The 24,343-nt window shown below is 37.8% G+C and overlaps 2 protein-coding genes across 2 annotated transcripts; one reads left to right on the plus strand and one right to left on the minus strand.

Moving 5' to 3' along the window:
- The first annotated feature begins 450 nt into the window (after positions 1 to 450).
- LOC126704615 (TIP41-like protein) lies at positions 451 to 19,110 on the plus strand. The gene is made up of 8 exons (XM_050403650.1): positions 451 to 673; positions 1,154 to 1,339; positions 1,559 to 1,649; positions 1,911 to 2,024; positions 2,113 to 2,172; positions 2,272 to 2,313; positions 2,673 to 2,801; positions 18,849 to 19,110. Exons 1-8 carry the CDS (start codon positions 534 to 536, stop codon positions 18,957 to 18,959), a joined length of 873 nt encoding a protein of 290 aa, XP_050259607.1. The 5' UTR covers positions 451 to 533; the 3' UTR covers positions 18,960 to 19,110.
- A 1,043-nt stretch (positions 19,111 to 20,153) lies between these two features.
- On the minus strand, positions 20,154 to 21,358 carry LOC126704616 (zinc finger protein 4-like). The gene has a single exon (XM_050403651.1). It carries the CDS (start codon positions 21,147 to 21,149, stop codon positions 20,574 to 20,576), a length of 576 nt encoding a protein of 191 aa, XP_050259608.1. The 5' UTR covers positions 21,150 to 21,358; the 3' UTR covers positions 20,154 to 20,573.
- Between the last annotated feature and the right edge of the window lie 2,985 nt (positions 21,359 to 24,343).

A 24,343-nucleotide genomic window follows, 5' to 3' on the forward strand; every position in this document is an offset into this window, starting at 1 on the left:
AAAAAAAAATCACGTAACCATCATATAATTACATTAAAAAAAGACTTACCAATTAATTCATGTTATTGCTTATGTAATAGTCACGTCATTTTTAAGTCCATAAAAGCCAATAAAAATTAGTCACAATGCTCAATTTGGCTGATATGAAAACCTCAAAAAGTTATAAGAAATAGTTGAAATCCTAAGGGGTATTTTTGCAACTAACTCAAATACCAGTTTTTTTTTTTATAGCATTTAGACGTAAATAAATAAATAAATATATATATATATATATATTGATTTTTTTTTTTTCAATAACAATTCATGAGTGGATATATAATTGGGGTTTTGCGAAAGGACAATGAAGGAATATTGCGTGGATTGTAATTGGGCTTAAATTATGGGTGGCGGGTCAGGGTCCAAGTCAAAGAAACAACTCGTTCTCTATTCTCATCTAGACAACCCGGTCTATTCACAGAGGTAAGCCAAACGTACAAAACCCAAAAAAAAACCGAAAGAGGGAAAACGAACGCAACCACCGGTGAGAAAAAGAAATGGAAGTAGAAGTGGACGAGAAGGAACTCAAAGCCGCCGGCGCTGAACCCTTGCCCGACGGCCGCCGCGGTCTCCGCATCCACGGCTGGGAGATCGAAACTCGCAAGCTCTCCATTCTCACCTCCTCCAACCTCCAGCTGTCAGTCTCTCTCTCTCTCTCTCTCTCTCTTTTAAATTAGTAAACTCAAAGCATGAGCAGTACCATTTCATGTAATGATTTTGTTGTTATGATAATTTTAGCTTGTGCAAATTTAAATTTGAATTTTGCATCGCTAGCTATATAGAGTCGAATAAAAAGTGTGATCAGTCAGGTTTTCTTGAATGTGATGAAAAATGTTAGGAGAAGTTAATGTGGGAATTGAAATTTGTAAAGTCTCTTGACATTTTCATTATACTAGGAACCTAGGATCAATTGCCGCCTTCACCGGGATCAAAAACTAACCGTACATTGACAATTTTAGATTTTATTTGGTCGAGCCTTGGTGCCATGGCAAGTGCCTTCCATTATGGAAAATTGGAGAGATCTTCATATTTCCAGAAGAAGTTTGATGATATATGTTAGGGGTCTATGAGTATATGTTACCGCCTAAGTCATGATGGTTATGTTATGTGGTTATAGGTGGGAAGAAAAGCTTCAGACTTCTCACTTGCCAGAGATGGTTTTCGGGGAGAGTTGTTTAATTCTTAAACATGTGGATAGTGGCACCAAAATTCATTTTAATGCATTCGATGCTCTAACTGGCTGGAAGCAGGAGGCGTTGCGGCCAGTTGAGGTCCCTGCAGCTGCAAAATGGAAATTCAGAAGGTAAGTTAGGTCTCTGTATGCAATTTCTTTGTTGTGGACAACTGGGTCTATAAATTTCTTCAAGTATAAGTCTTGAAGGATTACTACTTTTGTGAACTGTTACTTTATTAATTTACATGCGGAATTGAATTTCAGTGTGTGTCCCTGATTTTGGGTTTGTTTCTGTCAATCATTTGCTTTTGGGTCTTAAGTAGTTAAATTCCTTTTGTGAATTTGTAGCAAACCCTCTGAACAGGTGATACTGGACTATGACTATACATTCACAACACCATATTGTGGAAGTGAAACAATTGAGATAGATACAGAGAAGGTATGTGCTCCCCCTTTCTCTATCCCTGTAAAGCCTTTTCTAAAATCAAGATTTCATGCTGTAGTGAGTTCTCTAGGCTCCTCTTATAGATTTGGTTTTGCGTTTGCGATGAATATCTGTTACATAACTTCATGGTTTCCCTTTCCCTTTCAGTGCATTCCTTAATTATAGGGTTGCAAATTTCAGAAATATTTTGCTGGAAACAGAAAGGTCTATTTATCTTTTTTATAATAGTGATATTGTGCTGTTTCATATGGCCAGCATGGAAGAGAGGAAATCTCTCAGGGGACATATGGTCTCCACTGGGATAACTGTGAGGAGAAAATTGACGTGGTTTCACTAGCATCGAAAGAGCCTATTCTCTTCTATGATGAGGTGGGCATCTTGATGCATAGACAAAGTCATATTCTTTTTCAGGAATATATTCCATGCCTTGACCAAAATAACCCTTGTTACTGAACAGGTAGTCTTGTATGAAGATGAATTGGCTGATAATGGAGTATCGCTCTTAACTGTAAAAGTGGTAAATTTTCCATCTTCTGTTATATGTCAATCTTCTTTCTGCACAACTTTGAGATGGTTAAAGACTAATAATTTTTTTTTTTTTTGGGGATTTTTCAAGAGAGTCATGCCAAGTTGTTGGTTTCTTCTCTTACGATTCTGGGTGAGTCAACTTTCTTTCTTCACTATTTTTCCATGAAATTATATTAAATAAAGGAGAATTTATTACATCATACCTTATTTTTAACGTTCATGCACCCCATTCAATAACAAAGCTTACAAAGGGGATACTCTGTTCTAGTAAATCAGATGATTATATTGGAAAATATATATACTTTGGTTCTTTTGTTTGGTAAAAAACTCACAAACCCTGTTGGATTTAAACCATTGACCTCACTCATTACCCTGTACATGTTTCTGGTGGAAAGTGTTGTTAGGGCCAGAGGCCATATCTTCACCTTCTCTTTCTGTTTTTTGAACTATAAAAATTTTGTTTAGTCTCTGAATCAGTTCTTCTTATAGCTTAGAGTGGATGGAGTGCTTATGAGATTAAGGGACACTCGTATGCATTGCGTCTTTGGAGTTGGTGAAAATCCCATTATCCTTAGAGAAAGTTGCTGGAGAGAAGCGACATTTCAAGTTCTATCTTCTGTAAGTTTTTCCTCTTCATGTATGTGCGTATGTGCATTTGCATGCTTGCAAAATCATGTCATTCTTTGATCAAGTTGGGATATTAATCTTGTTATTTTTGGTTCCCATTCTTTAGAAAATTTGGCACTTGTGCAAGACTTGACCTTGATAATGTTGTTTTGTCTTTTTGTTGATGTTAGCCTGATAATGTTATTATCTAGTTGCAAATATATCAAAAAATTTCTTAATTTGTTTGTGATTGGAGTCAAAGAGGTGCTTGTGCATTTATGGGTTTTATTACTTTGTCTCTACCAATAATGTCTACGCTCTCAACTAATTCTAAAAAAATCAGATTTCTTGTAATAAGTTTTTGATATTCAGTAACTCCTGTTAAAAAATAATCACCAAAATTCAAACATTTATCTATCCAGCCATAAGGTAGATCAGCCACTACTCCGATACGAAAATAATTATGCATCATTATCATACCTGTAAATTTGGTTGCTTTATAATACGATGCTGCCATGAAAGATTGATTTGTTATTACTTCGTGAATTCTTCTATTCAAGATCTATTTTATGGGACCCACATGTGAAGCCCAAATAAAGTAAAAGTTGTGTTGTTTTAAAGTTCTAGTTATGTGTGTTTTTGGGTTAAAAACAAATTTTTTTCCAAGAGCCTTGTCCAAGGTCCAAATCCCCCCCTCCCCCATCGTAACTATCGAAAAAAGGGTTAAAATAATTTTTATTTGGTTTTTATTAAAAAATTTGTCGTCAATTTTGTATTCAAGGGAAATTTTGTAATGTCTGCAATTACTGCAAATTGAGGGTATTTTATTAGTTTGGTTGAGTTTAGGATTTTCTAGGAAATGTTTAGTTTCTTAGGTTATATGTTCTTAGTGTCCAAATTTGTCTTTCATTAGGTTTTTAGTTTACTAGTCAAACTAAGAGTTCTGATACTACCATTTCAAGAAAGCCCTTCAGTACTCAAAGGAGAGATGGAGATGATTAATAAAAATATGGAGTGTTTTTGGCATTGAGGCAAGTTGGCCTTCATGTGTTCTTTTCTCCTTTTCTCTTTTCCCATCTTCTGTCTTGTGGTACTGTTTATAAATCCACTGAACATTGTAACTCCTCTCTTGCCATTCTTCCTTACAACTCCAAATCAAACACTTTCTCTTACCTTCTAAAACCCTAAAAATAAAAAATAAAAAACTTGAGGCTCTTGCCTTAGTGCCTTTTTCATGGCTTAAGGCGTTTGCCTTGCTCGCCTAGGCTATAAAGGCGAGCACCTCACCTCACCCGAGTGCCTAGAAGAGCACCCATTTCGCCTTTGACTACAATGAACTCCACATACTTTCTTCTACCAAATAGCCACCAAATAACTCATTCAGCCACCTTTTAATTTCTATCACAACCCCAAACCCTTTCTTCAACAATTCTAAACCCTAGATCCACAAATTCTCCTAACCATAAAATTCCCCACAAGTACCTGTAGACAGATTCCCCATTTTTTTTCTTTGTCAATATAAATTCCTCAAAGGTATGAGACTTTTTTTAACGTTTGAAGATTCTGTGTTCCCCTTCTCCCAGGAAAACACACACACTTCTGACTTCTCTCATGTGTCTTTTGAGCAGGCACAGCATTTTCTTTCCAGCTGATTTTGGAAAGGTCCTAATGTGTTGTGTGTAGGACTTATTGAAGTTGTGTCTGTTTAAAGAAATAATTGACATCCTCTAGTTCTTTTGCCTAAACAATCTTTCCAAGAAAGTACTCTTGTAACCTTGAGGAACTCAAGAGTCATTATATACATGTGTGTACTTTCTAGGACTTCTGTAAAAAAAAAATTTATTTTTTTGACAAGTAATAAATTTTATTGAAAGAGAGACTACTCTATATACATAATAGTGCACACAAAGAAGCCTAAAGAATTACAAGGAAAAGGGGTATGTACAAAAGTGTAAAGACTATAAATTCAGGGATGGATTTACTGTTGGTAAATCCCCTTGCAAAAGACCAATCAAATAAAGAGCAAATAAACAATGTGAGTAACTGGGTCCAAAAAGTTGTGTCCTTAAAAGTACAGAGGTTCCATTCCCTACACAATGTCCACATCAAACATAAAGAGACTAAGCTTCCAGACATCCAAAGAATCTTTGCCTACCCAATTCCTCCAGCCAAATAAAAGATCAATGAGATTTCCTGCTAACACCCAATGAATCCCAAAAGAGCTAAGAACAAAACTCCATGACTCATAAGTGACAGGATAATGTATCAATAAATGGTCCATTGTTTCCCCACTACACCGACACATACAGCGCCCTATCAACGTGTAACCTTTTTTCATGAGATAGTTGCATGCTTGGATCTTACCCCAAGCTACAGTCCAAATAAAGTCAAACTCATGTTACTTATAATAAGTGGTTTTTTTTTTCTTCCTTTTCATGGAAATTCATTTTTCAAGTGAACAGGACAGCATTGGAATTTTCATGTTAATTGCTTCTTTCCTTAAATGAGTCCTGAGATAATAAGGGATATGAAAGTATAACTTATAGATTTAGAAAATAAATGAATAAAGCTGGTTTAGGATACAGTTAAGAGAACTCAAAAGTGTGCACAGAATCATGGGGAAATAAGTTGAATTGGAAAGTGGCCAAGAGCCTTGTAGCTCAATTGACACCTTCTGGTATTTCCAATGGAGACGTCCAGGGTTCAAATCCCCCTTGTCAACTTTTTTTTTTTCAAAAAAAGATGAATTGGAAAGAGAAGAAGAAAACCAAGTGCAGACATGACGAATGGGCAGTGTGTCCATGTTGAACCTAGACATCCCTTAGAAACGGCTGCATGTGTGTCCGCTGAGTATTTGCCTGGAAATTTTTTTTCTCTTAATTGGGACATGACACAGTCATGGTCAGGACATGGTAGAGACACCATGAAAAAAAAAAAAAAAAGAAGCACGGATCTGCATGATCACCACTGTCAATCAAGGGTTAAACGGCACAAGATCTCTTCTTTTCTCATAGACTTGCATGATCACCACCATTGATCTGCCTGTGACCTCTTTCTCTCTCTCTCTTTGGTCGTGGGCCTCGTTGCTTGCCAGCCTTAGATTGGCAGTGGGTAACCCATCTATAGCCTCGTCACATGTCTCCAGTTATGGAAACCCATTGGTTAGTTTCTGATTCTCTCTCTCTCTCGTCCGCATCCTTCAGCTCTTTTATACTCTCTCTCTCTCTCTCTCTCTCTCTCTCATAAAAAATTCTAGAAGTAGAACCAGTGTAACTCTTTTTGTTTTTATTCTAGAAGTAGAACCAGTGAAGTGGTAATGAGTAGTGACTGACTACTATACAGGTTTTATTTTCTTATTTTTAACTAGAGATTTGGTTTAAGATCATTTGTTATTGATAAATTTCATGTGTCCGGTTAGTTAAGTTAGTATTTGATGGTGATGGATTTGACTCATTTGTTTGTTTATTTATTTTTACTAATTGATATTTTATTGTGTTTATCATTTACATGTAATACTTTCTTTATTTCTTAAATTGAATTATTTGTAGGTAAATTGAACAATTTTGATTGTAATTTATTCTAAATATTGGTTTGTACTTTAAACATTATTTATGGGGGGAATCATAGTATCTCTTTGCTATCTTCTTCTTCATCCTTTTTTTATTTATTTTTTTAAATTTTTTTAATTTTTTATAATTTGGATATTTTTCAAATATTTGATAGTTATTACTTATTTTTAAAAACTAAATTCCCAAAAATATATAAAATATACCTAAAATAAATATCATGTATGTTGTATTGTGTCCCGTGTTGTCTATATTTGTGCTTCCTTGAAGAAAACTCTAGGCTACCAAATAGCAAATGAGCTCTAGCTCAAGAGGCACTTCCTCCATCCATAATAATAGGATACAAGGTGATGTCATGAGTTCAAGACCCATGAGTAGCGTGTGTAACTTATCAATTAAATTAGGGGAAACATAACTCTAGGCTGTTGGGTTTTCCATAAACTAAGGTCTAAAACATTCCATTTCCATAAACCAGTGTTTAATATCTCTATAAGTTCATAGATATTTATTTTTTTTTTTATTCTTCTTTACACTAAGACGGTTACACTTAAAATATAGCACAAATAACCTAAAACACTAGGTATTACCCAAGAAAATACTACTAATACCCATATAAATAACCTAAAAACTATTAATCAAAATATTAAATAAAGTGAACTCCATGATGAAGGAAAGATTGGGGAATATGTCCATGTGTGCTTATGGTGGGCTTAGGGTTAGGAGAATATGTGGATTTGGGGTTTAGATCTTTCAAAGAAATGATAAGAGTTCAAAGAATGACTAGGTTTATAGGGAAAGTGAAATATTTGATTTAGGTTGCAAAAGAGATGAGAAGAAACTAGATTGAATATGTTTATTGGATAGTAATAGTAGCATGTTTTCTGCCTGTTAGCTCATTCTTTGTGGATGTATATGCTTCAACTGTTTAGAATTGATTGGGTCATGCTAGGTTCTGTTGCAGAATTATTATTTTGTTGGCACCATTGGCTTGGGAAACATAATTCCGACATTTGGAATTTGGTTTCAGGCTGTTTGATGTGGACTATTTTAATTGAATGTAATTGGCATTCTTTTGAGGACACTGAGAAATCTCTGGTTCATTTGTTAGATTTGTGCCAATGGACTCTTTTCGATTGGTCTTAGTGTTGGGGTCTCTCAGATTGTTCTACTCTTCTTGATTTTCTTTTGTCTCTTAGAATAGTATAATGTTTATTTGTCCTTCTTTGTTTCTGATTGTTCTTTGTTCACTATCGTGAACTCTCTATATCTTTTCATCTTTTCCTCATTAATAATATTTCCTTATTACCTATCCAAAAAAAAGTAATAGCAGCTTGAACTGTGATAATGCAACAAAGAAGAGAAAGATAAGAGAAAATAAGAGAACACACTGATCTGTTGAAAGAGGTGATAAAGTTCAAAGAATGACTAGGATTTTTTATGTTGAAAGCGAAATATTTGTTTAGGGTTGCAAAAGAGATGAGAAGCTGGATTGAATTTGTCCAATGGTTGTAAACGGTAGTGTGAACTGTGATAACACGAGAAAGAGAAGAGAAAAGGAGAGAGTACACTATTGCCAAAATACCTCTGACGTATGACAAATAGGGGAGTTTGTCTATGCGTGCTTGCAGTGGGTTTAGGGTTTGGAGAATTTTTGGATGGTTTAGAATTGTTGAAGAAAGGGTATGAGGTTCTGTTAGAAATTAAAAGATGGTTTGATAAGTTATTTTTTTATAAGAAAGTAGGTGGTTTTTTTATGGTTTTGATAGGTAAAAACAAGGGATTGATTTGGGATTGTAAGGAAGAAGAAAGAGAGATTTTTATGCTGTTTAGGGTCACAATGAATATTGAATAGTACCCATGAAGAAGAAGAAAAAGTGGAAAATATCACAAGAAGGGCAACATGCCTCAATGCTCAAAACGCTCAATGTTTTTATCAATCCTTCTTTGAGTACATTGAACACAATCTATAAAGACCTTTTGTTGTGCTAGTAACATTAGGATTCCTAGTTTGGCTAATTAAACCTAAGATATAGGATTTCCTAGAAAATTGTGGGTTCAATTAAAGTACCAAAATATGCCCTTAATTCGCAGAAGTTGCAGAAAATTATAAATTTTCCCTAACTACAAATTTGATCATATTCATAACAAAATAAAAAACTGTTTTAACCAGAAAAGACTCATACCTAAACCTTTAAAACCACATGACTTTACGTCAATTATACTTTACACATGGGCCGCATAAAATAAGTCTTAAATAGGAGAATTTAGGAGAATTTGTGAAGTAGTAACAAATTAAACTTTAACCTCAATACTCAAAACAAACAAATTATCTACTAATCAACTCTGAATTATTTTAGCCAAATTATCTACTAATCAACTCTGAATTATTTTAGCAGTGTACAAATATAGGACTCTTTAAGTACTAGTAGCATATCGGACTTCTAATTTGACTAATAAACTAAATACCTAATAAGGTAATTTTTTTTTTTAAACATAAAGGAAACTAATTACAAAGAAAAAGAGAGCTAAGGAACGAAGAGAGAGAATCACTAGATGTGAGTCCCAAAGCCCTAGACCAATAAAAAAGGGAACTAGTGAAAAAAGCAAGCATTTGGTCATCGAATCTATCTAAGTTCTCAAAGGTCCACCGATTACGTTCCCTCCAAATACACCACATCAAACACAATGTAACTAAATTCCAAATGTTAGATGAGTGCTTCCCCAACCAATTCCACCAACCAAAGAGGAAATCTGCCACCGATCGTGAGGGAACCCACAAAATCCCAAAAGATCTAAAGACAAAGCTCCATAGCTAGTGAGCCTTTCTACAATGTAACAATAGATGATCCACTGTCACCCCACTACAACAACACATAATGCACCAATCAACGAAATCAAAGCCCCTAATCCGCAAATTATCACCCATAAGAATCCTATCCCATGCAACTGTCCAAACAAAGAAAGCAACATGCTGGGGTGCCTTAATCTTCCAGATGCCTTTCTAAGGAAAAACAACGGAAGATGAACCACGTAGCTTATGGTAAAACGAACGGATATTAAAATCCCCATTCTTCGTCAACTTCCATCTCATACGATCACCATCATCCGCTGAAGGTAAGTTAAAGACCAAGAATCAAAAGAAATCATCCACCACATCTGCCTCCCAATCATTAGGACCCCGAATAAAACGAACATCCCAACTTCTTTTGTCCCTCTCTCCTTGGCATATCAAAGAAGAGTCTACTGAGGCTGCTCTGTTAGTAGCAATATTGTATAAGACCAGAAAAGCCAAATGGAGAGGAAGATCCCTACACAACCAGTCTGTCCTAAATTTCACTCTATTCCCCTCCCCAACCTTAAACAGAATATTTTTGCTAAAAGCTTCCCAACCCATCCAGTTACTTCTCCACAAACCACACCCATGAACACCCCTTCCCAACTTGGAGGTCCACCTTCCATTCTTCCCCAAATTTCAAAGCTACCACCCTCCTCCAAAACCGTGAAACGCCAAAGCCATTTTCCTAGGAGGGCTTTATTGAAAGTGGTCAGTTTCCTAATTCCTAAACTGCCATAGGCAATAGACATACACACTTTATCCCATCCCAACAAATGTGTCTTGGAATCACCCCACAAAAAATCCCTTTGCATCTTCTCAATTTTGTTAGCCACATGAGTTGGAATGGTGAAAAGAGATAAGAAATAAGTAGGGAGGCTAGATAACGTACTCTTAAGCAATGTTAGTCTAGCACCTTTCAACAAATACAACTTCCACCTGGCTAACTTTCGTTCAATTTTTTCCAAAATAGAATTCCAAATAGAGAGGGACTTATGAGACGCCCCCAATGACATACCAAGATAAGTCATTGGCAAAGACCCAACCTTACAACCCAATATCTCTGCCAGAGCATGCACATTATTCACCTCCCGTATAGGAACCATTTCACTCTTAGATACATTAACCTTCAAGCCGGTCATAGCCTGAAAAAAATGTAGTAACAACCGAACATGTAGGAGTTGCTCCACATTTGCATCACAAAAAAGAATAGTATCATTTGCAAACAACAGGTGCGAAACACATTCCCCTCCACCCCTCCTACCATCAGCCCTAAAGTCACTAAGTAATCTTGCCCCCTCCATTCTCTTCACCATCCTACTAAACACCTCCATCATCACCAAAAATAACATGGGAGATAGCAAATCCTCTTGTCTCAAACCCCTTGAACTACCAAAGAAGTCAGCTGGAAACCCATTGACTAGCACAGAAAACTGAATTGTGGTTATACAGGTGTGAATCCATTTACACCATTTCTCCCCAAAGCCCATTTTTTTCAACAAATTCAGAAGAGCCCCCCAATTCACACGGTCATAAGCTTTCTCAATATCTAGCTTACAAATCACCCCCAGAATCTTACTCTTCACCCAACTATTAACACATTTATTGGCAATAAGAACTAAATCAAGGATTTGTCTGCCTCCCACAAAACTATTCTGAGATTCTGATATGAATTGGTCTAACACCACTTTCAAAAGATTTGCCAAAACCTTGGCCAAGATCTTATAAATATTCCCCACCAAGCTAATAGGTTTGAAATCTCGAATATTAGAGGTATCATTCTTCTTTGGAATTAAGACTTTAAAGGTAGCATTAAGAGATTTCTCAAACTTATAGTGCTGATAGAACTCTTCAAAAATTGCTAAGACATCTCTTTTCACAACTCTCCAGCAATGATGGAAAAAGGCCATAGAGAAGCCGTCTAGACTTGGAGCTTTATCTCCTTCCATTTCTGTGACAACTAACAGTATCTCCTCCTTCTCGAACCTCCTTTCCAATCAGCCCCTCTCCATCCTTCCAATTTGACCAAACTCCAAACCTTCCACAAAAAGCCTCCACTCCTCTGATTCTTGATACAAGGTTTTATAAAGTTGAACAACCTGAGCAGTCACTTCAGCTCCCTCCTCATAAATCACCCCATCTACTTCTAAAAAACTCAGATGATTATACCTTCTATGGGAATTGGCCACCATGTGGAAGAACTTAGTATTATTATCGCCCTCCTTGATACACAACATCCTCGATTTCTACCTCCAAGAGATTTCCTCCAAAGAAAGAACTCTACTAGAGACCTCACTCCATTTCTCTCATTGAACTCTGCCTCACAGTGTCCAAGATCCACTTCCTTAATACTAGGTGAGACTTGAGAGGTTTATTACTTAGGTGTAGTAAAAATGGACATCAAGGTAGGAGATGGTCATGTGTGACATCAAGGTAGGAGATGGTCATATTACTACTTAGTCCTGTTCATGATTTCTAGAGGCCCGACTACCTCAAATTAGTCAGAAATATTGTTCCCGGTTATTTTTTACGTCTGTCTTGGATTGTTATGGGTGGATTTCGCAGTTTTTTTATTGAATCGAAGCTGTTTCAATTGGTGGTTGAGGAAGGGGGGAACTTTTTTTCCCTTAGGATTTATGAACGGGGAAAGTATTTCATGCAATCAGTTTTTATGGGTAAGAGTGCAGCACGATGGTTAATGCAAAGCTTGGAACACACAGTGATTGGGATTAACCCCAAACACTTCTTCACGCTCAGGGAAGGAGACACTGCATACACAGTGCAATGGGGCTCTAACTCGTTTGGGCAATATTTGTTAGTAACAGAGTTAAAAGTTGGCGGGATGAGATCATTATTCCTACAGGCAAGGCACAACGAGGTTGGAGGGCCTTTGGTATTGAATTAAGGAGAATGCTTGAACCTTCTCATTATGCGTTGGGTTTTCCAAAAGCTTTATCGTCTAAGTTGGGTTCAGAGGTTCACCCTTCTCGGTCTTTTGTTGAAACGGTAAAAGCATCTATGCAGGGAAGGAAGCATGCGCTCCAGCCCTCCATTAAAGAGACAGAGAAGATTCAAGTAGTGGAGAACACTATGCCGCCTCCGAGAGATGAAGATGGGATTCAGGTGGTGGCTTTTGAAGTTCCAACTAATAAGGCTATACCGATTGCCGTGGGTGGAGTGGAGGGGAGTCACCGTGGTATTAATGAAGATGCTAAGGTTAAGGAGAAAATCCCGGAACAAAATAAATTCAGATTGAATAATTTGAATTTGAAAGAGGTTGATTTTGGTAGGGAGCGTCAAGTTAGGAGGTCTAGTTGGTTAAGGAAAGGTTTGACTGTGGAAGTAAATGAATTTGGCAAGAGGCAGGTGTCTTGGCAATGTTTTAGGAGTGATAAGCAAGCTGTAAAGTGGGTGGCACGGGAGGATCTTTCTGCCCAGGTTGGCATTCAGGGTTTGGACAATGGGTTTTCTGAAGCCCAGGCATCTTGTTTGGGTATTTATAAGAGTTGCTCAGGCCCACTATTGCCTAGCCCTTTTTCTTTTGAGGAAGGGGCTTGCTCCAAGCAGTCCAATAATAAACCCAGTCCAAGTTCTACAGGCCCATTTGTGGAAGGTGGTAAGGCTCAGGCAAACACATCAGTCCCAAGCTCCACATCAGATGGTATGAGTGCTAGTGTGCTACCTGCGAGCTCGGCGATTGATTTTCTACCGACACGGAGGACGGCGATGGCTCTGGTGGCTGACTTGAGCTCGAGCTCACCCATATCGGTACCGGAAGTCCACGGCGGGAGTGGGTCTTGCGTCCAGGTGAGCCCGAGCTGGATCACCCAGCACCCCACCTTGCCGATATCGGTAGCAGAAGTGGTCAAGGCCACTCGTGAGCTGGGTTCACCACCCTTAGCTCCGACATGCCTCTCGCTGGAGCCGGCGAAGGTGTTGCCCTCAGAGGATCCAATACAAAAGCCGGCAGAAGGAGTTTTGTCTGTTCTTCAGCGTTGGGTTTTGCCGGTGGAAGAGTTGGGGTGCACCGGGATTCTTCTGAAGCTGGGTTTCAGGCTCAGTTCTGTCGGGTGGGTTGATATCTGAAGCTAAGAGGTTAGTAATTCTCGATTTTGTGCCGAGATGGATCAGAACTCCTTTTCCCGATCAGTTTCTGGAGTTTCTGCGAGCTGGGTCGATGGGTTTCGGAGTATTAGGTCAGGAGGTTAATACTTTCTCTAGTAAGGAGCTTTCAAGCTTTCCTAGGGAGGTTGTGCTTGCAAGGGATGCAGTTGATTTTTCTGTGGGTTTTGGTGAAAATGAAGTGTCAGATTGTTTACCTCTGCAAATCATTGATCCGGGTGTGTCAACAAATTTGGAAGAATTGGAGGAGGCCACTGAGGTATTGAGTATTGAGAATAAGTTAGATATTTCTAGTTGGGTGAAGCACAGAATTCTTGGGTTCAGTAAATTGGTTGGGTTGTCAACGAATCGACATGAGAAGTTGTGCATTGCTCTCTTACAGAGGCTAGAAACTGAGATGGAAGTAGCCAATGTGTTACACAGGAGAGAAATGGGTAGTAAAAAAGTGGCTAAGTCCAAAAACAAGGGACGTAGAGAGTTGCAAAACTTGATATGCTCGGTGAATTATGAGAGGAGATAAAGGGTGGTTTTGTGTTGGTGTCACTAGTTGGGGATAGTTTAGTGTCTATGAAGATAAAAATGATTTCATGGAATGTTAGAGGTTTAAATGATCCTCAAAAACGACTTGTGGTGAAGAATTTGTTGCGGGAGTGGAAGTGCGTTGTTGTTTGTTTACAAGAGACGAAAATTGCTAGCATGAATAGACAATTGGTTTGTAGTTTGTGGGGTTGTCCATATGTGGATTGGGCTGTTTTGGAGGTTGATCGGACTGCTGGTGGTATCTTGCTTATGTGGGATAAAAGGGTTTTGGAGAAGGTAGAGGTTATGGTCGGCATTTACTCAGTTTCGGTTAAGTGGCAAGGGGTGGGGGACAGTTTTATATGGGCATGCTCAGGGGTTTATGGCCCAAATGAGAATGTTGAGAGGGGTCACATGTGGGATGAGTTGGTGGGTATTCAACAGTATTGGAGGTTACCGTGGTGTTGCTTTGGGGATTTTAATATTGTTCGCTTTCCAAGTGAGCGTAGGGGTGAGGCACGTTTGACATTGGCTATGGAAAAATTCTCTGAATTTATTGAGGATCTTAACTTGGTAGATTTGCCTTTAGACGGAGGTAGATACACATGGTCCAATGGCACTGATCAACCAGCGATGTCTAGGATTGATAGAGCATTGGTCACTCCAGATTGGGAGGACCACTTCCCTGATGTTCTTCAAAGGATTTTACCACGTCCTATCTCAGATCACAGTCCAATTCTTTTGGAGGCAGGGGGAATGGCAAGGGGGAAAAGTCCGTTCAGATTTGAAAATATGTGGTTGAAGACGGAGGGATTTGTGGATAGAGTTCAATTTTGGTGGAATCGGCATTCTTTTGTGGGTACACCTAGTTTCGTGCTTGCAAAAAAATTGAAGGCTCTGAAAGAGGATATTGTGCAATGGAATCGCCGAGAGTTTGGTAATGTAGAGCGTCAGAAGAAACAATTATTGGAGGAACTAAAAAAACTAGACGCCAAGGAGGGGGACTTTGGTCTCACTGATGGGGAGAAAGGCCATAGGGTAGCTTTGAGGCCCCAGGTGGAACATCTTCTTTCTTTGGAAGAAATTTCCTGGATACAAAAATTTAGGATGTTATGTATCAAGGAAGGGGATAATAACACCAAGTTTTTTCACAAAATGGCTAATTCTCATAGAAGGTTTAATCATCTAAGGACTTTGGAGGTGGATGGGGTGGTTTTTAAGGAGGAATCCGAGGTGTCTAATCAGGTAGTACAATTTTATAAAACTTTGTACAATGAGACTGAGGGTTGGAGGCCTTTTGTGGAGGGTTTGGAATTTGATCGTATTGGGGATGTGGAGAGGGTTTGGCTTGAAAGGAAGCTTGAGAGGGAGGAGATACTTCAAGTTGTACGTGATTTGGAAGGGGACAAAGCTCCAGGTCCAGATGGGTTTACTATGGCTTTTTATCATCTCTGTTGGAGAGTAGTGGAGAAAGACGTCTTAGCGGTCTTTGAAGAGTTTTTTCAACATTATAAGCTTGAAAAATCCCTTAATGCTACTTTCATTGCATTAATTCCTAAAAAGAATGATGTCTCTAATATTAGAGATTTCCGACCTATTAGCTTGGTGGGGTGTGTATAAAATCTTGTCTAAGGTTTTGGCAAATCAATTGAGAATGGTTTTAGATCAGTTGATCTCTGAGTCTCAGAATAGCTTTGTGGGTGGGAGACAAATTCTTGACTCGGTTCTTATTGCGAATGAGTGTGTGGATAGTCGAGGGAAGAGTAGGGTTCTTGGAGTCATTTGTAAACTTGATATTGAGAAAGCCTACGATCATGTGAATTGGGAGACTTTGTTGAATTTGTTGCATAGAATGGGCTTTGGAGTGAAGTGGTGTAAATGGATCCGTACTTGTATATCCACAGTTCAGTTCTCTGTATTGATTAATGGGTCTCCAGCTGATTTCTTTGGTAGTTCAAGAGGTTTAAGACAAGGGGATCCGCTATCTCCTATGCTGTTTTTGATTATGATGGAGGTGTTTAGTAGGATGTTGAGAAGAGTGGAGGAAGCCGGTTTGATTTGTGGCTTTAAAGTTGAAGGTAGGAGGGGTGGTGGGGAATGTGTTACACATCTACTGTTTGCAGACGATACTATCCTATTTTGTGATGCGGATGTAGAGCAAATCCTTCATATTCGGTTGTTGTTACTTAGCTTGCAGGCGGTAATAGGTTTGAAGGTTAATGTGCATAAGAGTGAAATGGTTCCAATAGGGGCGGTTGATGATGTGCATGCCCTTGCTGAAATTTTGGGTTGTAAAGTCGGAAAGTTACCTATGTCTTATCTTGGCATGCCTTTAGGGGCTTCACATAATTCCCCTTCAATTTGGAATCCTATTCTGGAAAAATTTGAGCGGAGATTAGTCGGGTGGAAGAAGCTGTATTTGTCTAAGGGGGGTCGATTGATGTTACTCAAGAGTACATTATCTAGTCTTCCTATCTATTTTCTATCGCTATTCACAATTCCTACTCATGTGGCTAATAGAATTGAAAAGCTACAAAGGGATTTTCTTTGGGGTGATAGCAGAACTCATCTGGTAGGATGGGACAAAGTTTGTGCGCCTATAGCTGATGGTGGTTTGGGGATAAGGAAACTTACTACTTTCAATAAGGCCTTATTGGGGAAATGGTTGTGGCGGTTTGGGAAGGAAGAGGATCGGCTATGGAGGAGGGTGGTGGCTTCAAAATATGGGGAAGAGTGGGGGGGGTGGACCTCAAAACTGGGTAGGGGAGTTCATGGGTGTGGTTTGTGGAGAGGTATTCGCATGGGTTGGGAGGATTTTAGTAAAAATTGTCAATTTGTTGTTGGGTTGGGGAATAGAGTGAGGTTTTGGCAGGATGGGTGGTATGGGGGTCAACCTTTTCACTTGGCCTTCCCAAGGTTGTATGGTATTGCTATTGATAAGGAGATATCTATTGAAGCCTCCTTGTCAAGGCAAGGGGAGGAGGATAGACGAACTTGGGATGTTTGTTTTATTCGAGAATTTAATGATTGGGAGATGGAGGAAGGGCTGCATTTTCTTTGTATGTTGGGAGCTAATGCTCCTCCTATGGATGTGGGAGACAGGATGAGGTGGAAGTTGAAGGTTAATGGGGATTTTGATATCCGGTCATATTATAACAAATTAAGGAATTCTCCTTCAATTGTTTTTCCGTGGAAAGCTATTTGGAAAGTAAAGGCCCCTAGGCGAGTCTCCTTTTTTGTTTGGTGTGTAGCTTGGAATAAGATCCTAACGGGTGATAACCTAAGATTGAGGAGACTAATGCATTTTGTGGACTGGTGCATTATGTGTAGACATTGTGGAGAGTCAGTAGATCATTTACTTCTTCATTGTGAGATGGCTTATCAGTTATGGAGCTTTGTCTTTATAACTTTTGGCTTGTCTTGGGTTGTACCTAGTTCGATCCCAGATTTGCTTTTTGACTGGTGGAATTGGTTGGGGAAACACTCGTCTCAGATATGGAATTTAGTTCCGTTGTGCATCTTTTGGTGTATTTGGAAGGAACGGAATCGGCTGACTTTTGAGGATTTGATTAGCTCCAGTGATCAGATGCTGGCTTCTTTTAGTGGGATTCTTTTTGATTGGTCTCGGGCTTGGGGACTCACGACTAGTGATTCTCTCCCTTCTTTCATTATCTCTCTTTCTCTTTGTAATTAATTTGTGGTTTGGTTTTCTTTTTTGCTTTTTCGTTGTTTCCTCCTTGTACTTTCTGGGTTTGCTCTATGTTTTTTTATGCATAGAGTAGCCTTTCGTATATATAACATTCTTACTTATCAAAAAAAAAAAAAAAAAGAATCTAAGGCCCCCAGTAGTTCTTTCTTTTGACGACTGACATTGCCAAACTCTCTACAGTTACATTGAATGATATCTTCTTTCAAAGCCTTCAACTTTTTAGCAAACACATAACTAGGTGTACCTGAGAAAGAATGGCGATTCCACCATGAGTAAACTCTATCAACAAACCCATCCGTCTTCAACCACATGTTCTCAAACCGAAAAGGATTCTTCCCCTCACCATACCCCCTGCCTCCAAAAGGTAATAAAAGACTAACTTGAACTGAATGAAAATCAATCTATGAACGCTTTGAATCTCCTAAAAAATTCTAGGTTGAACTCAATTACCAAATTGTCCTTAATCCACAGAAGTTGCATAAGATATAGTTCTAACATTGGTTATGAAACTAACCATAATATTTAAAATAAAGATACCCAAATTAAAAGCTATTTGACACTAGACTTCTATTGATATGACCTTCAAAACCATAGGACTTCTGCTTCAATTGGAATCACATGTGGCCTCCATAAAGTAATCTTGACTAGACAAATTTGCGAAGTACCAACAAATTAATCTTCAATTCTTGCATCACTCCAGAGTCCAGACCATATTAATTTTTGACAATTTAACTCTAGCTCTAGACTCCCTGTGACACAACCATGAAAGATATCAGACTTTTCTCCACTATCTCATTTGTGCTCCACATAATAAAAGTCCAGAATGCCAGAACTGGGAGGTGAACACAGAGGCATTCCGAAACCAAAGCTTCAGTTTCATTTAGATTTCAGATTGATTCATGTATTTTTGTGAATTGTAATTTTGGCAGATGATTTTTGACATGGCCTTTAATATTTTATGTTGAGTTATGGCAGTGAAACTTTGATGTAATAAAACTTCACTGACTCTCACTGCAGAAGTGGAGCATGGTAAACATTAGTTTGAACTCTATTTAGTGAGTGCAAAGTCAGGACATTGATATCATTGAAATTGTGTAACATAATGGTTTAAGTTTTTTGACAGCTTGTGCTTGGTGTAGATTTTGTACTATCAGTCAGTCATACTACCTTGCATTCTCAATCTGTTCTCTTGTTCTGTTTTTCCTCTTCACATTGGCAACTCTTTAAGAAGATATACAGTTTACCTTTGTATTGTCATGATTTTGAAGTATTTCTTTTCTCAATGCATTGAATGATTAAATGTGTTGCAGAAAGGACACCCTTCGGATTCTGCTGCCTATAGTGATCCAAGCATCATCAGCCAGAGGCTTCCTGTCACCATGCACAAGACCCAAAAGCTTAAAATTCCTGGTAATTTGTAAGGTGATAATTGTCTTCATACAAAGAGGACTCAATTGTTTCCTTTGTGGTGGTTGTAGAGAATTTAAACATCCTAAACTCTGATACATATTCTTGTTGCTTATTCTCTCATGCTTTATTTATTTATTGTTATGTTCACCAAATTTACACAAATTATGGCTTGTGAAATTTTACTGTGATGTTTATACCATAGCTTCAATGAAAAATTTGGGGAGCAAAAGCAAAAGCAATGCAATATGAGTTGATAATGCTTATGTATGTTTCAACTTCTACGTGGAAATTTAACCTCAAGGGGTAGCGCATTGGTTGGGGACCATACCTCATGATGAATTCACTAGTTCAAATCTGCCCTTCCCCCTCCCACTGGTGCCAAACTTGCTTATCAAAAAAAAAAATCCACATGGAAATGCCTTTGGTTTGTGTACATGACACCCAAGATGATGAAACGCAAATTGCTGAAATCTAAGCCCCCGCACTGCCAATTTAGAAAATTTGCTATGTGTCATCTTGTCTTGTAGTTCAAAGATCCCTGAAATTTGTCAGGAGCTCAATTTTATATGAAGAAAGTAGCTAGAGACGAATACATTGTATTTAGACTTCGTAACTGAGAGTGTGCATATTTGCCGGTGCATTTAAGTAAACCATGTGCGCATTTTTTAACCAAAATTAAGTTGTTCGATCTGATAGATAAAATTTATTCCACGGGATTATCAGTCATAATCTTACCAGTGAGTGCTCCAGCTCAACTAGAATCTCCTCCGCTTGTAAGTGTTTTTTGGGGGGTCGTTGGTTCAAGACCCATGACCCGTGTGTATAACTTACTAATAAAAAATTATCAGTCATAATCTTAGGACAAGATATGTACTGAATTCTTCCTTCTTAATTTTCTAATTGTCTTTTTCTCTACTTAGTACACCTTGTAGGCTAAGTTAGGACAAGATATGTACTGAATTCTTTATTTTCTAATAATCTTTTTCTCTACTTAGTACATCTTGTAGGCTGAGGACAAGATATGTACTGAATTCTTTCTTTCGTAATCATCTATTTCTCCACTTAGTACAACTTATTGGTGGAGTTAGGACAAGATGTGTACTTTGTTCGTAGATCTTGTAACATTATTATTATTATCAGGAAAGCTGACTTTTTGCTAATTATTTGGATTTTTTCCCACTTCATCAGAAATGCACAGCGTCACCAATATGAATTGTAGAGTTGGTAATACTGATCACCTTAGGTACTTTATTACATTTGAATCATTATCACCATAATGCTGTTTGAACATATATATATTAAAAAAAAAAAAAAAAAAAACTAGAAAATTGATAATTAGGATTCGCACTTTCTAAAAACCTTTGTAATGTGTACTGCACCAGGAATTATTTTAGGCATCAACAACGTGGGATAACTTAGGGTTGCTTGTGCTACAACCAGCATAAGTGGTAGGAAATTCTTGGTTATTCTTCTAGTTTCATTAGGCAGAACCACCAACCAGTATTTGAACTTTGAACTTTGGATCCTACCTTGGTTAGTTTCTGTACTTGATGGATGAAGAAAATCAAAAGCCGTTCCAACAGAAAAGAGTGGAAAATAAACCAAACTGAGGTAGGATGTATGGGTCAGAGCCGCAGATTTAAGTCAAGCTTCTGTGGCTCTGATGGTGGCTCTGGTAATTGCGAATCCAAACGAAAGCTGCCCGGCCACATCGAATCCATTGCATCCTCCAGTGTGAAGGGCATCCATGCCATTCCAAAACCTGTGTTGGTGTCATTAAATCTTGCTTCAATTGTAGTTACATCTCTGCTTGGCTTTTGCACAAGTGAATGGGGCCGAATGCCAAGGGATCGTGACATGGGAGCGCTGATAGGCAATCCCATCATCGCCATCATCCTATGAGACTGGTATCTTCTGGCTGCACCTCTTTCCCTCTTGTGAGCATTCTGATGGCCCCCTAATGCTTGTGAACTAAAGAACTTTCTCATGCAGAAGTTGCATGAAAAAACCTTGGTAGGAGTTTTTGGTTGTGGTTCAGAGTCTCCTGCTGTTGAGAGCAAATTCCTCCCTAGGCTCAGGTTCAGCCACTCTCCTGGATTATTATCTTCAGTTCCATTGTTGTTGTCATCATCATCGATCACTATTTCACTCTGCCGTTTTTGTGCTCTTACTTCAGTTGCTTCTTCTTCCTGAAAGATCATGTCTCCAGACTCTCCAATTTCAATTAGGTGACAGGTGATGGAATGAATAGAGAGGCTTTGTGGATTGGTTATGATTGAACTCTTCAAAGAATTAGATCAAAGAAGAAGAGAGTAAATAAGTGGGGAGAGGTATCAGACTGTATGGGAAGTGAGATTGGAGGGTTTTATTTTATTTTATCTTATCTCCATTCAGTGACCCCACCAAGTGATGCTTGGTGCTTCAGGGGACATTGCTTATGTCATCTTTACTGTTCTTCTATAGCTTTGGATTCCCCACTTTCATTTTTTGCCTTTCTTTTTCTGTCCTCAAATCGCTATAACTTTACATGGTTCTCTTTATAGTAACAAAAGAAATTCAAGGTTGACAATGATGAAACAAATCCTCGTTAGTCAAAACCATAATCTTACCAATTTATTTGAACTGCCTGCCATGAGTGCTTCTTACCCACGAAGCAAACAGTTCAATTGGCTGAACTCTTGTGCATGGTGCTTGTTGATTTTGGTAATTTCTGAAACCATAGGATCAACCCAGGTGCTTGAAGGCTGAAATTTTTTGACAGAGGAAACTGTTTATGGCTCTAGAAGAGCTGATTGTTTGGTTGATAAACCCAAATCACTAGATTGTGGAGCATGAAGTGATGCAGGGGCAAGCTACTTTTACTGGATGTATTGGAGCACCAACTGCTTCTGAATTTTACATTTTCAATTTTGTTATGTAATTCTTCCCCTTAGCGTATCAATAGTTGATTAGTGACGGAAGAGATTTAGTCAAGTATTCTAGTGCATCGCAATAATAGGACTTGGCTTGAGTCTGGTGCATCCAATGCACTTAACTCAAGCCAAGTCCTATTATTTGGTACTCATTTTAATCAGGTGGAATAGAGCCCATATACATTGTCCCTTCCACAGAGAGCATGAATAATTCACGGGCCAGAATGGTGAGAGTAGGTATGAAATAATATAAAGATGGCACCCACCAGAAAAGAGGTTTGTCCTGATCAGAGAAGTGAGTGAATGATAAGTTTCTGTCTGGCCTAAAAAAAGTAAAAGTTTATGATGAGCTTTAATTTACTGAATGCAGCTATTGTAGTAACTAGTGGGTAGTAGCAACTGGTAAAGATTAGTTAGATTAGTAAATGGCGTATTGATTTGATTTGTTGTTGGGTGTAATGGGTCCCTGAAATTTGCCAATAATGGTGATAAAAAGTAAACCAAATGGGCTGGTTTGTTCCCATTTTGATGTAGTGTTTTCTTTTGAGCAGGTGTATTACGTGCGTGTCCCCATGCTGGGGATTGTTGATGTTTCTAACTTTCATTTCAATGTACATTAGGAGATGTGCACTAAGCCACTTGTACTTTCTTCTCCAAGTCTTTAAGTTCAGTTTCCCATAAAGGCCATCTCTCTCTCTCTCTCTCTCTCTCTCTCTCTCTAATACACACCCACACAAAAGACGACATAAAGATAAATAATACCCCCAATCAATGAATGAAGTTTCAGATTTTTTTCGAAGTACACAAATTTAGTCGCATTGTGTTTGGTTGTCCGTTGCTACTGTTACAACTTTCTTAAAAGGCTAAAAGTGGCAGCCCTTCTTGAGCTAATCTCAATACTGCTAATATTGGTGTTAGAAGAAAATTGGAAGTTGATTGATTTGAAATATTTTTTTTGATATTAAATAGTTTGATTAAGTTTTTGGTTAACTGGATTGCATTAATAACTAGATAATCGAGTTGTATAAATTACAGACATGGGCCTATATTATTAGGCCTAAATTTATGAACTCTCTTTTGCAAATTTAGTTTATCCAAATATCTACTTCTAACAAATCAAAATCTATCTAAGATTCCTCTCTTCACGCATACAACTTCATAGATTCTCAACCTTCACTTTTAATCAAGAGTTGTGTAGCTTAATGAAATTTCCAGTTTCCCTTCACAAAAAGAAACAAAGGTTCAAATTTCTCTCCATATTGTTGTAACTGTAAGTGTCAAATTTTTTTATTAAAAAAAAAAAAAACCCTTTCCGCTTTATTTGGCTTTTGCAAGATTATAATTTGAGTACATACTAAGTAGGCCTCTATAATCAATATGCAATAATTTTAATTGGATAATGGGAGATCATTATCATTTGAGAAGCAATAAAGGAAGATAAAATTAAAATTGTTGTCACTTGTCACTGAAAGAATGTTTGACCTACAAGCTTTTAATGGATACCTTACAATTGATAATACGCAAATTGAACGAAATTCATGGTGCTGATGCCAGATGGCTAAGATAAAGCATTTTTTTTTATTTTATAATGATAATGACATTGGTGCAAGTGGTGGAGTGAAATTATCCAAAGTCCAAACACTTTTGGAGTGCACCAATGTTTCTAAACTCTAGTTCACAGTAGTTCTCATAGAAGAACAATTGAGATAAGGCTAAGGGTATACCAATACAACTCTATAAAGCAAAAGGCTATATATTATTGGTTGCAGATGCAATCATCATTTTAGATTAGATAAAATTCTTTGAGTTGCAATGCAAATAGTATTGTTGTTCAAATTCTTCATTTCCAATATTGTGTTATAGAAAAGAAGTTAAACTGCATAATTATCCTTAACCTTTAATTTTTGTTTCAAAATTATACTTACTTCAAAATGTTTAAAAAACATCCTTACTATCTTCTAAAGGATAAAAAATAGTAATTATTTAGCAAACATTTATGAAACCAATGTCACTTCACTTTGATGACACTGAGCTTATGACATGATATGAATTCTGTTTTTATGTCAAAATTTTCTATGAATTAGACAATTATAAAGATATTTTTTAAAATAACTTTAAAAGCATAAAGACTTAAAGATTGAGATACAAATATGCAATAGTCAACAATCCTTTCACATTCAGGTGAGAGACATTTTTCTCTGTAGAGTTATGAAACAGAGTCAAATCCCATGGATTTTTTAGTTCATGAGTGTTTTTGAAGGACCACTTGTGAGAAAAGAATTCGACAAAGTTTTTTTACCAACTTTTTTTCCTGGGATATGTTTCTCCAAATAGTTGCATATGTACAATGAACAAGTTGCAAGTTGCATTTAGCCCCACACCACTGTCCCTTATGGAAGTATGAACTCAACTCCAATGTTGACTGAACAATCCCCCCTATGTTTTATTCTTGAGAACCGACCTTAAAGCCATATAATTCAATC

Source organism: Quercus robur, chromosome 11 (assembly GCF_932294415.1).
Source record: "Quercus robur chromosome 11, dhQueRobu3.1, whole genome shotgun sequence".
In the NCBI taxonomy this organism is placed as follows: domain Eukaryota; kingdom Viridiplantae; phylum Streptophyta; class Magnoliopsida; order Fagales; family Fagaceae; genus Quercus; species Quercus robur.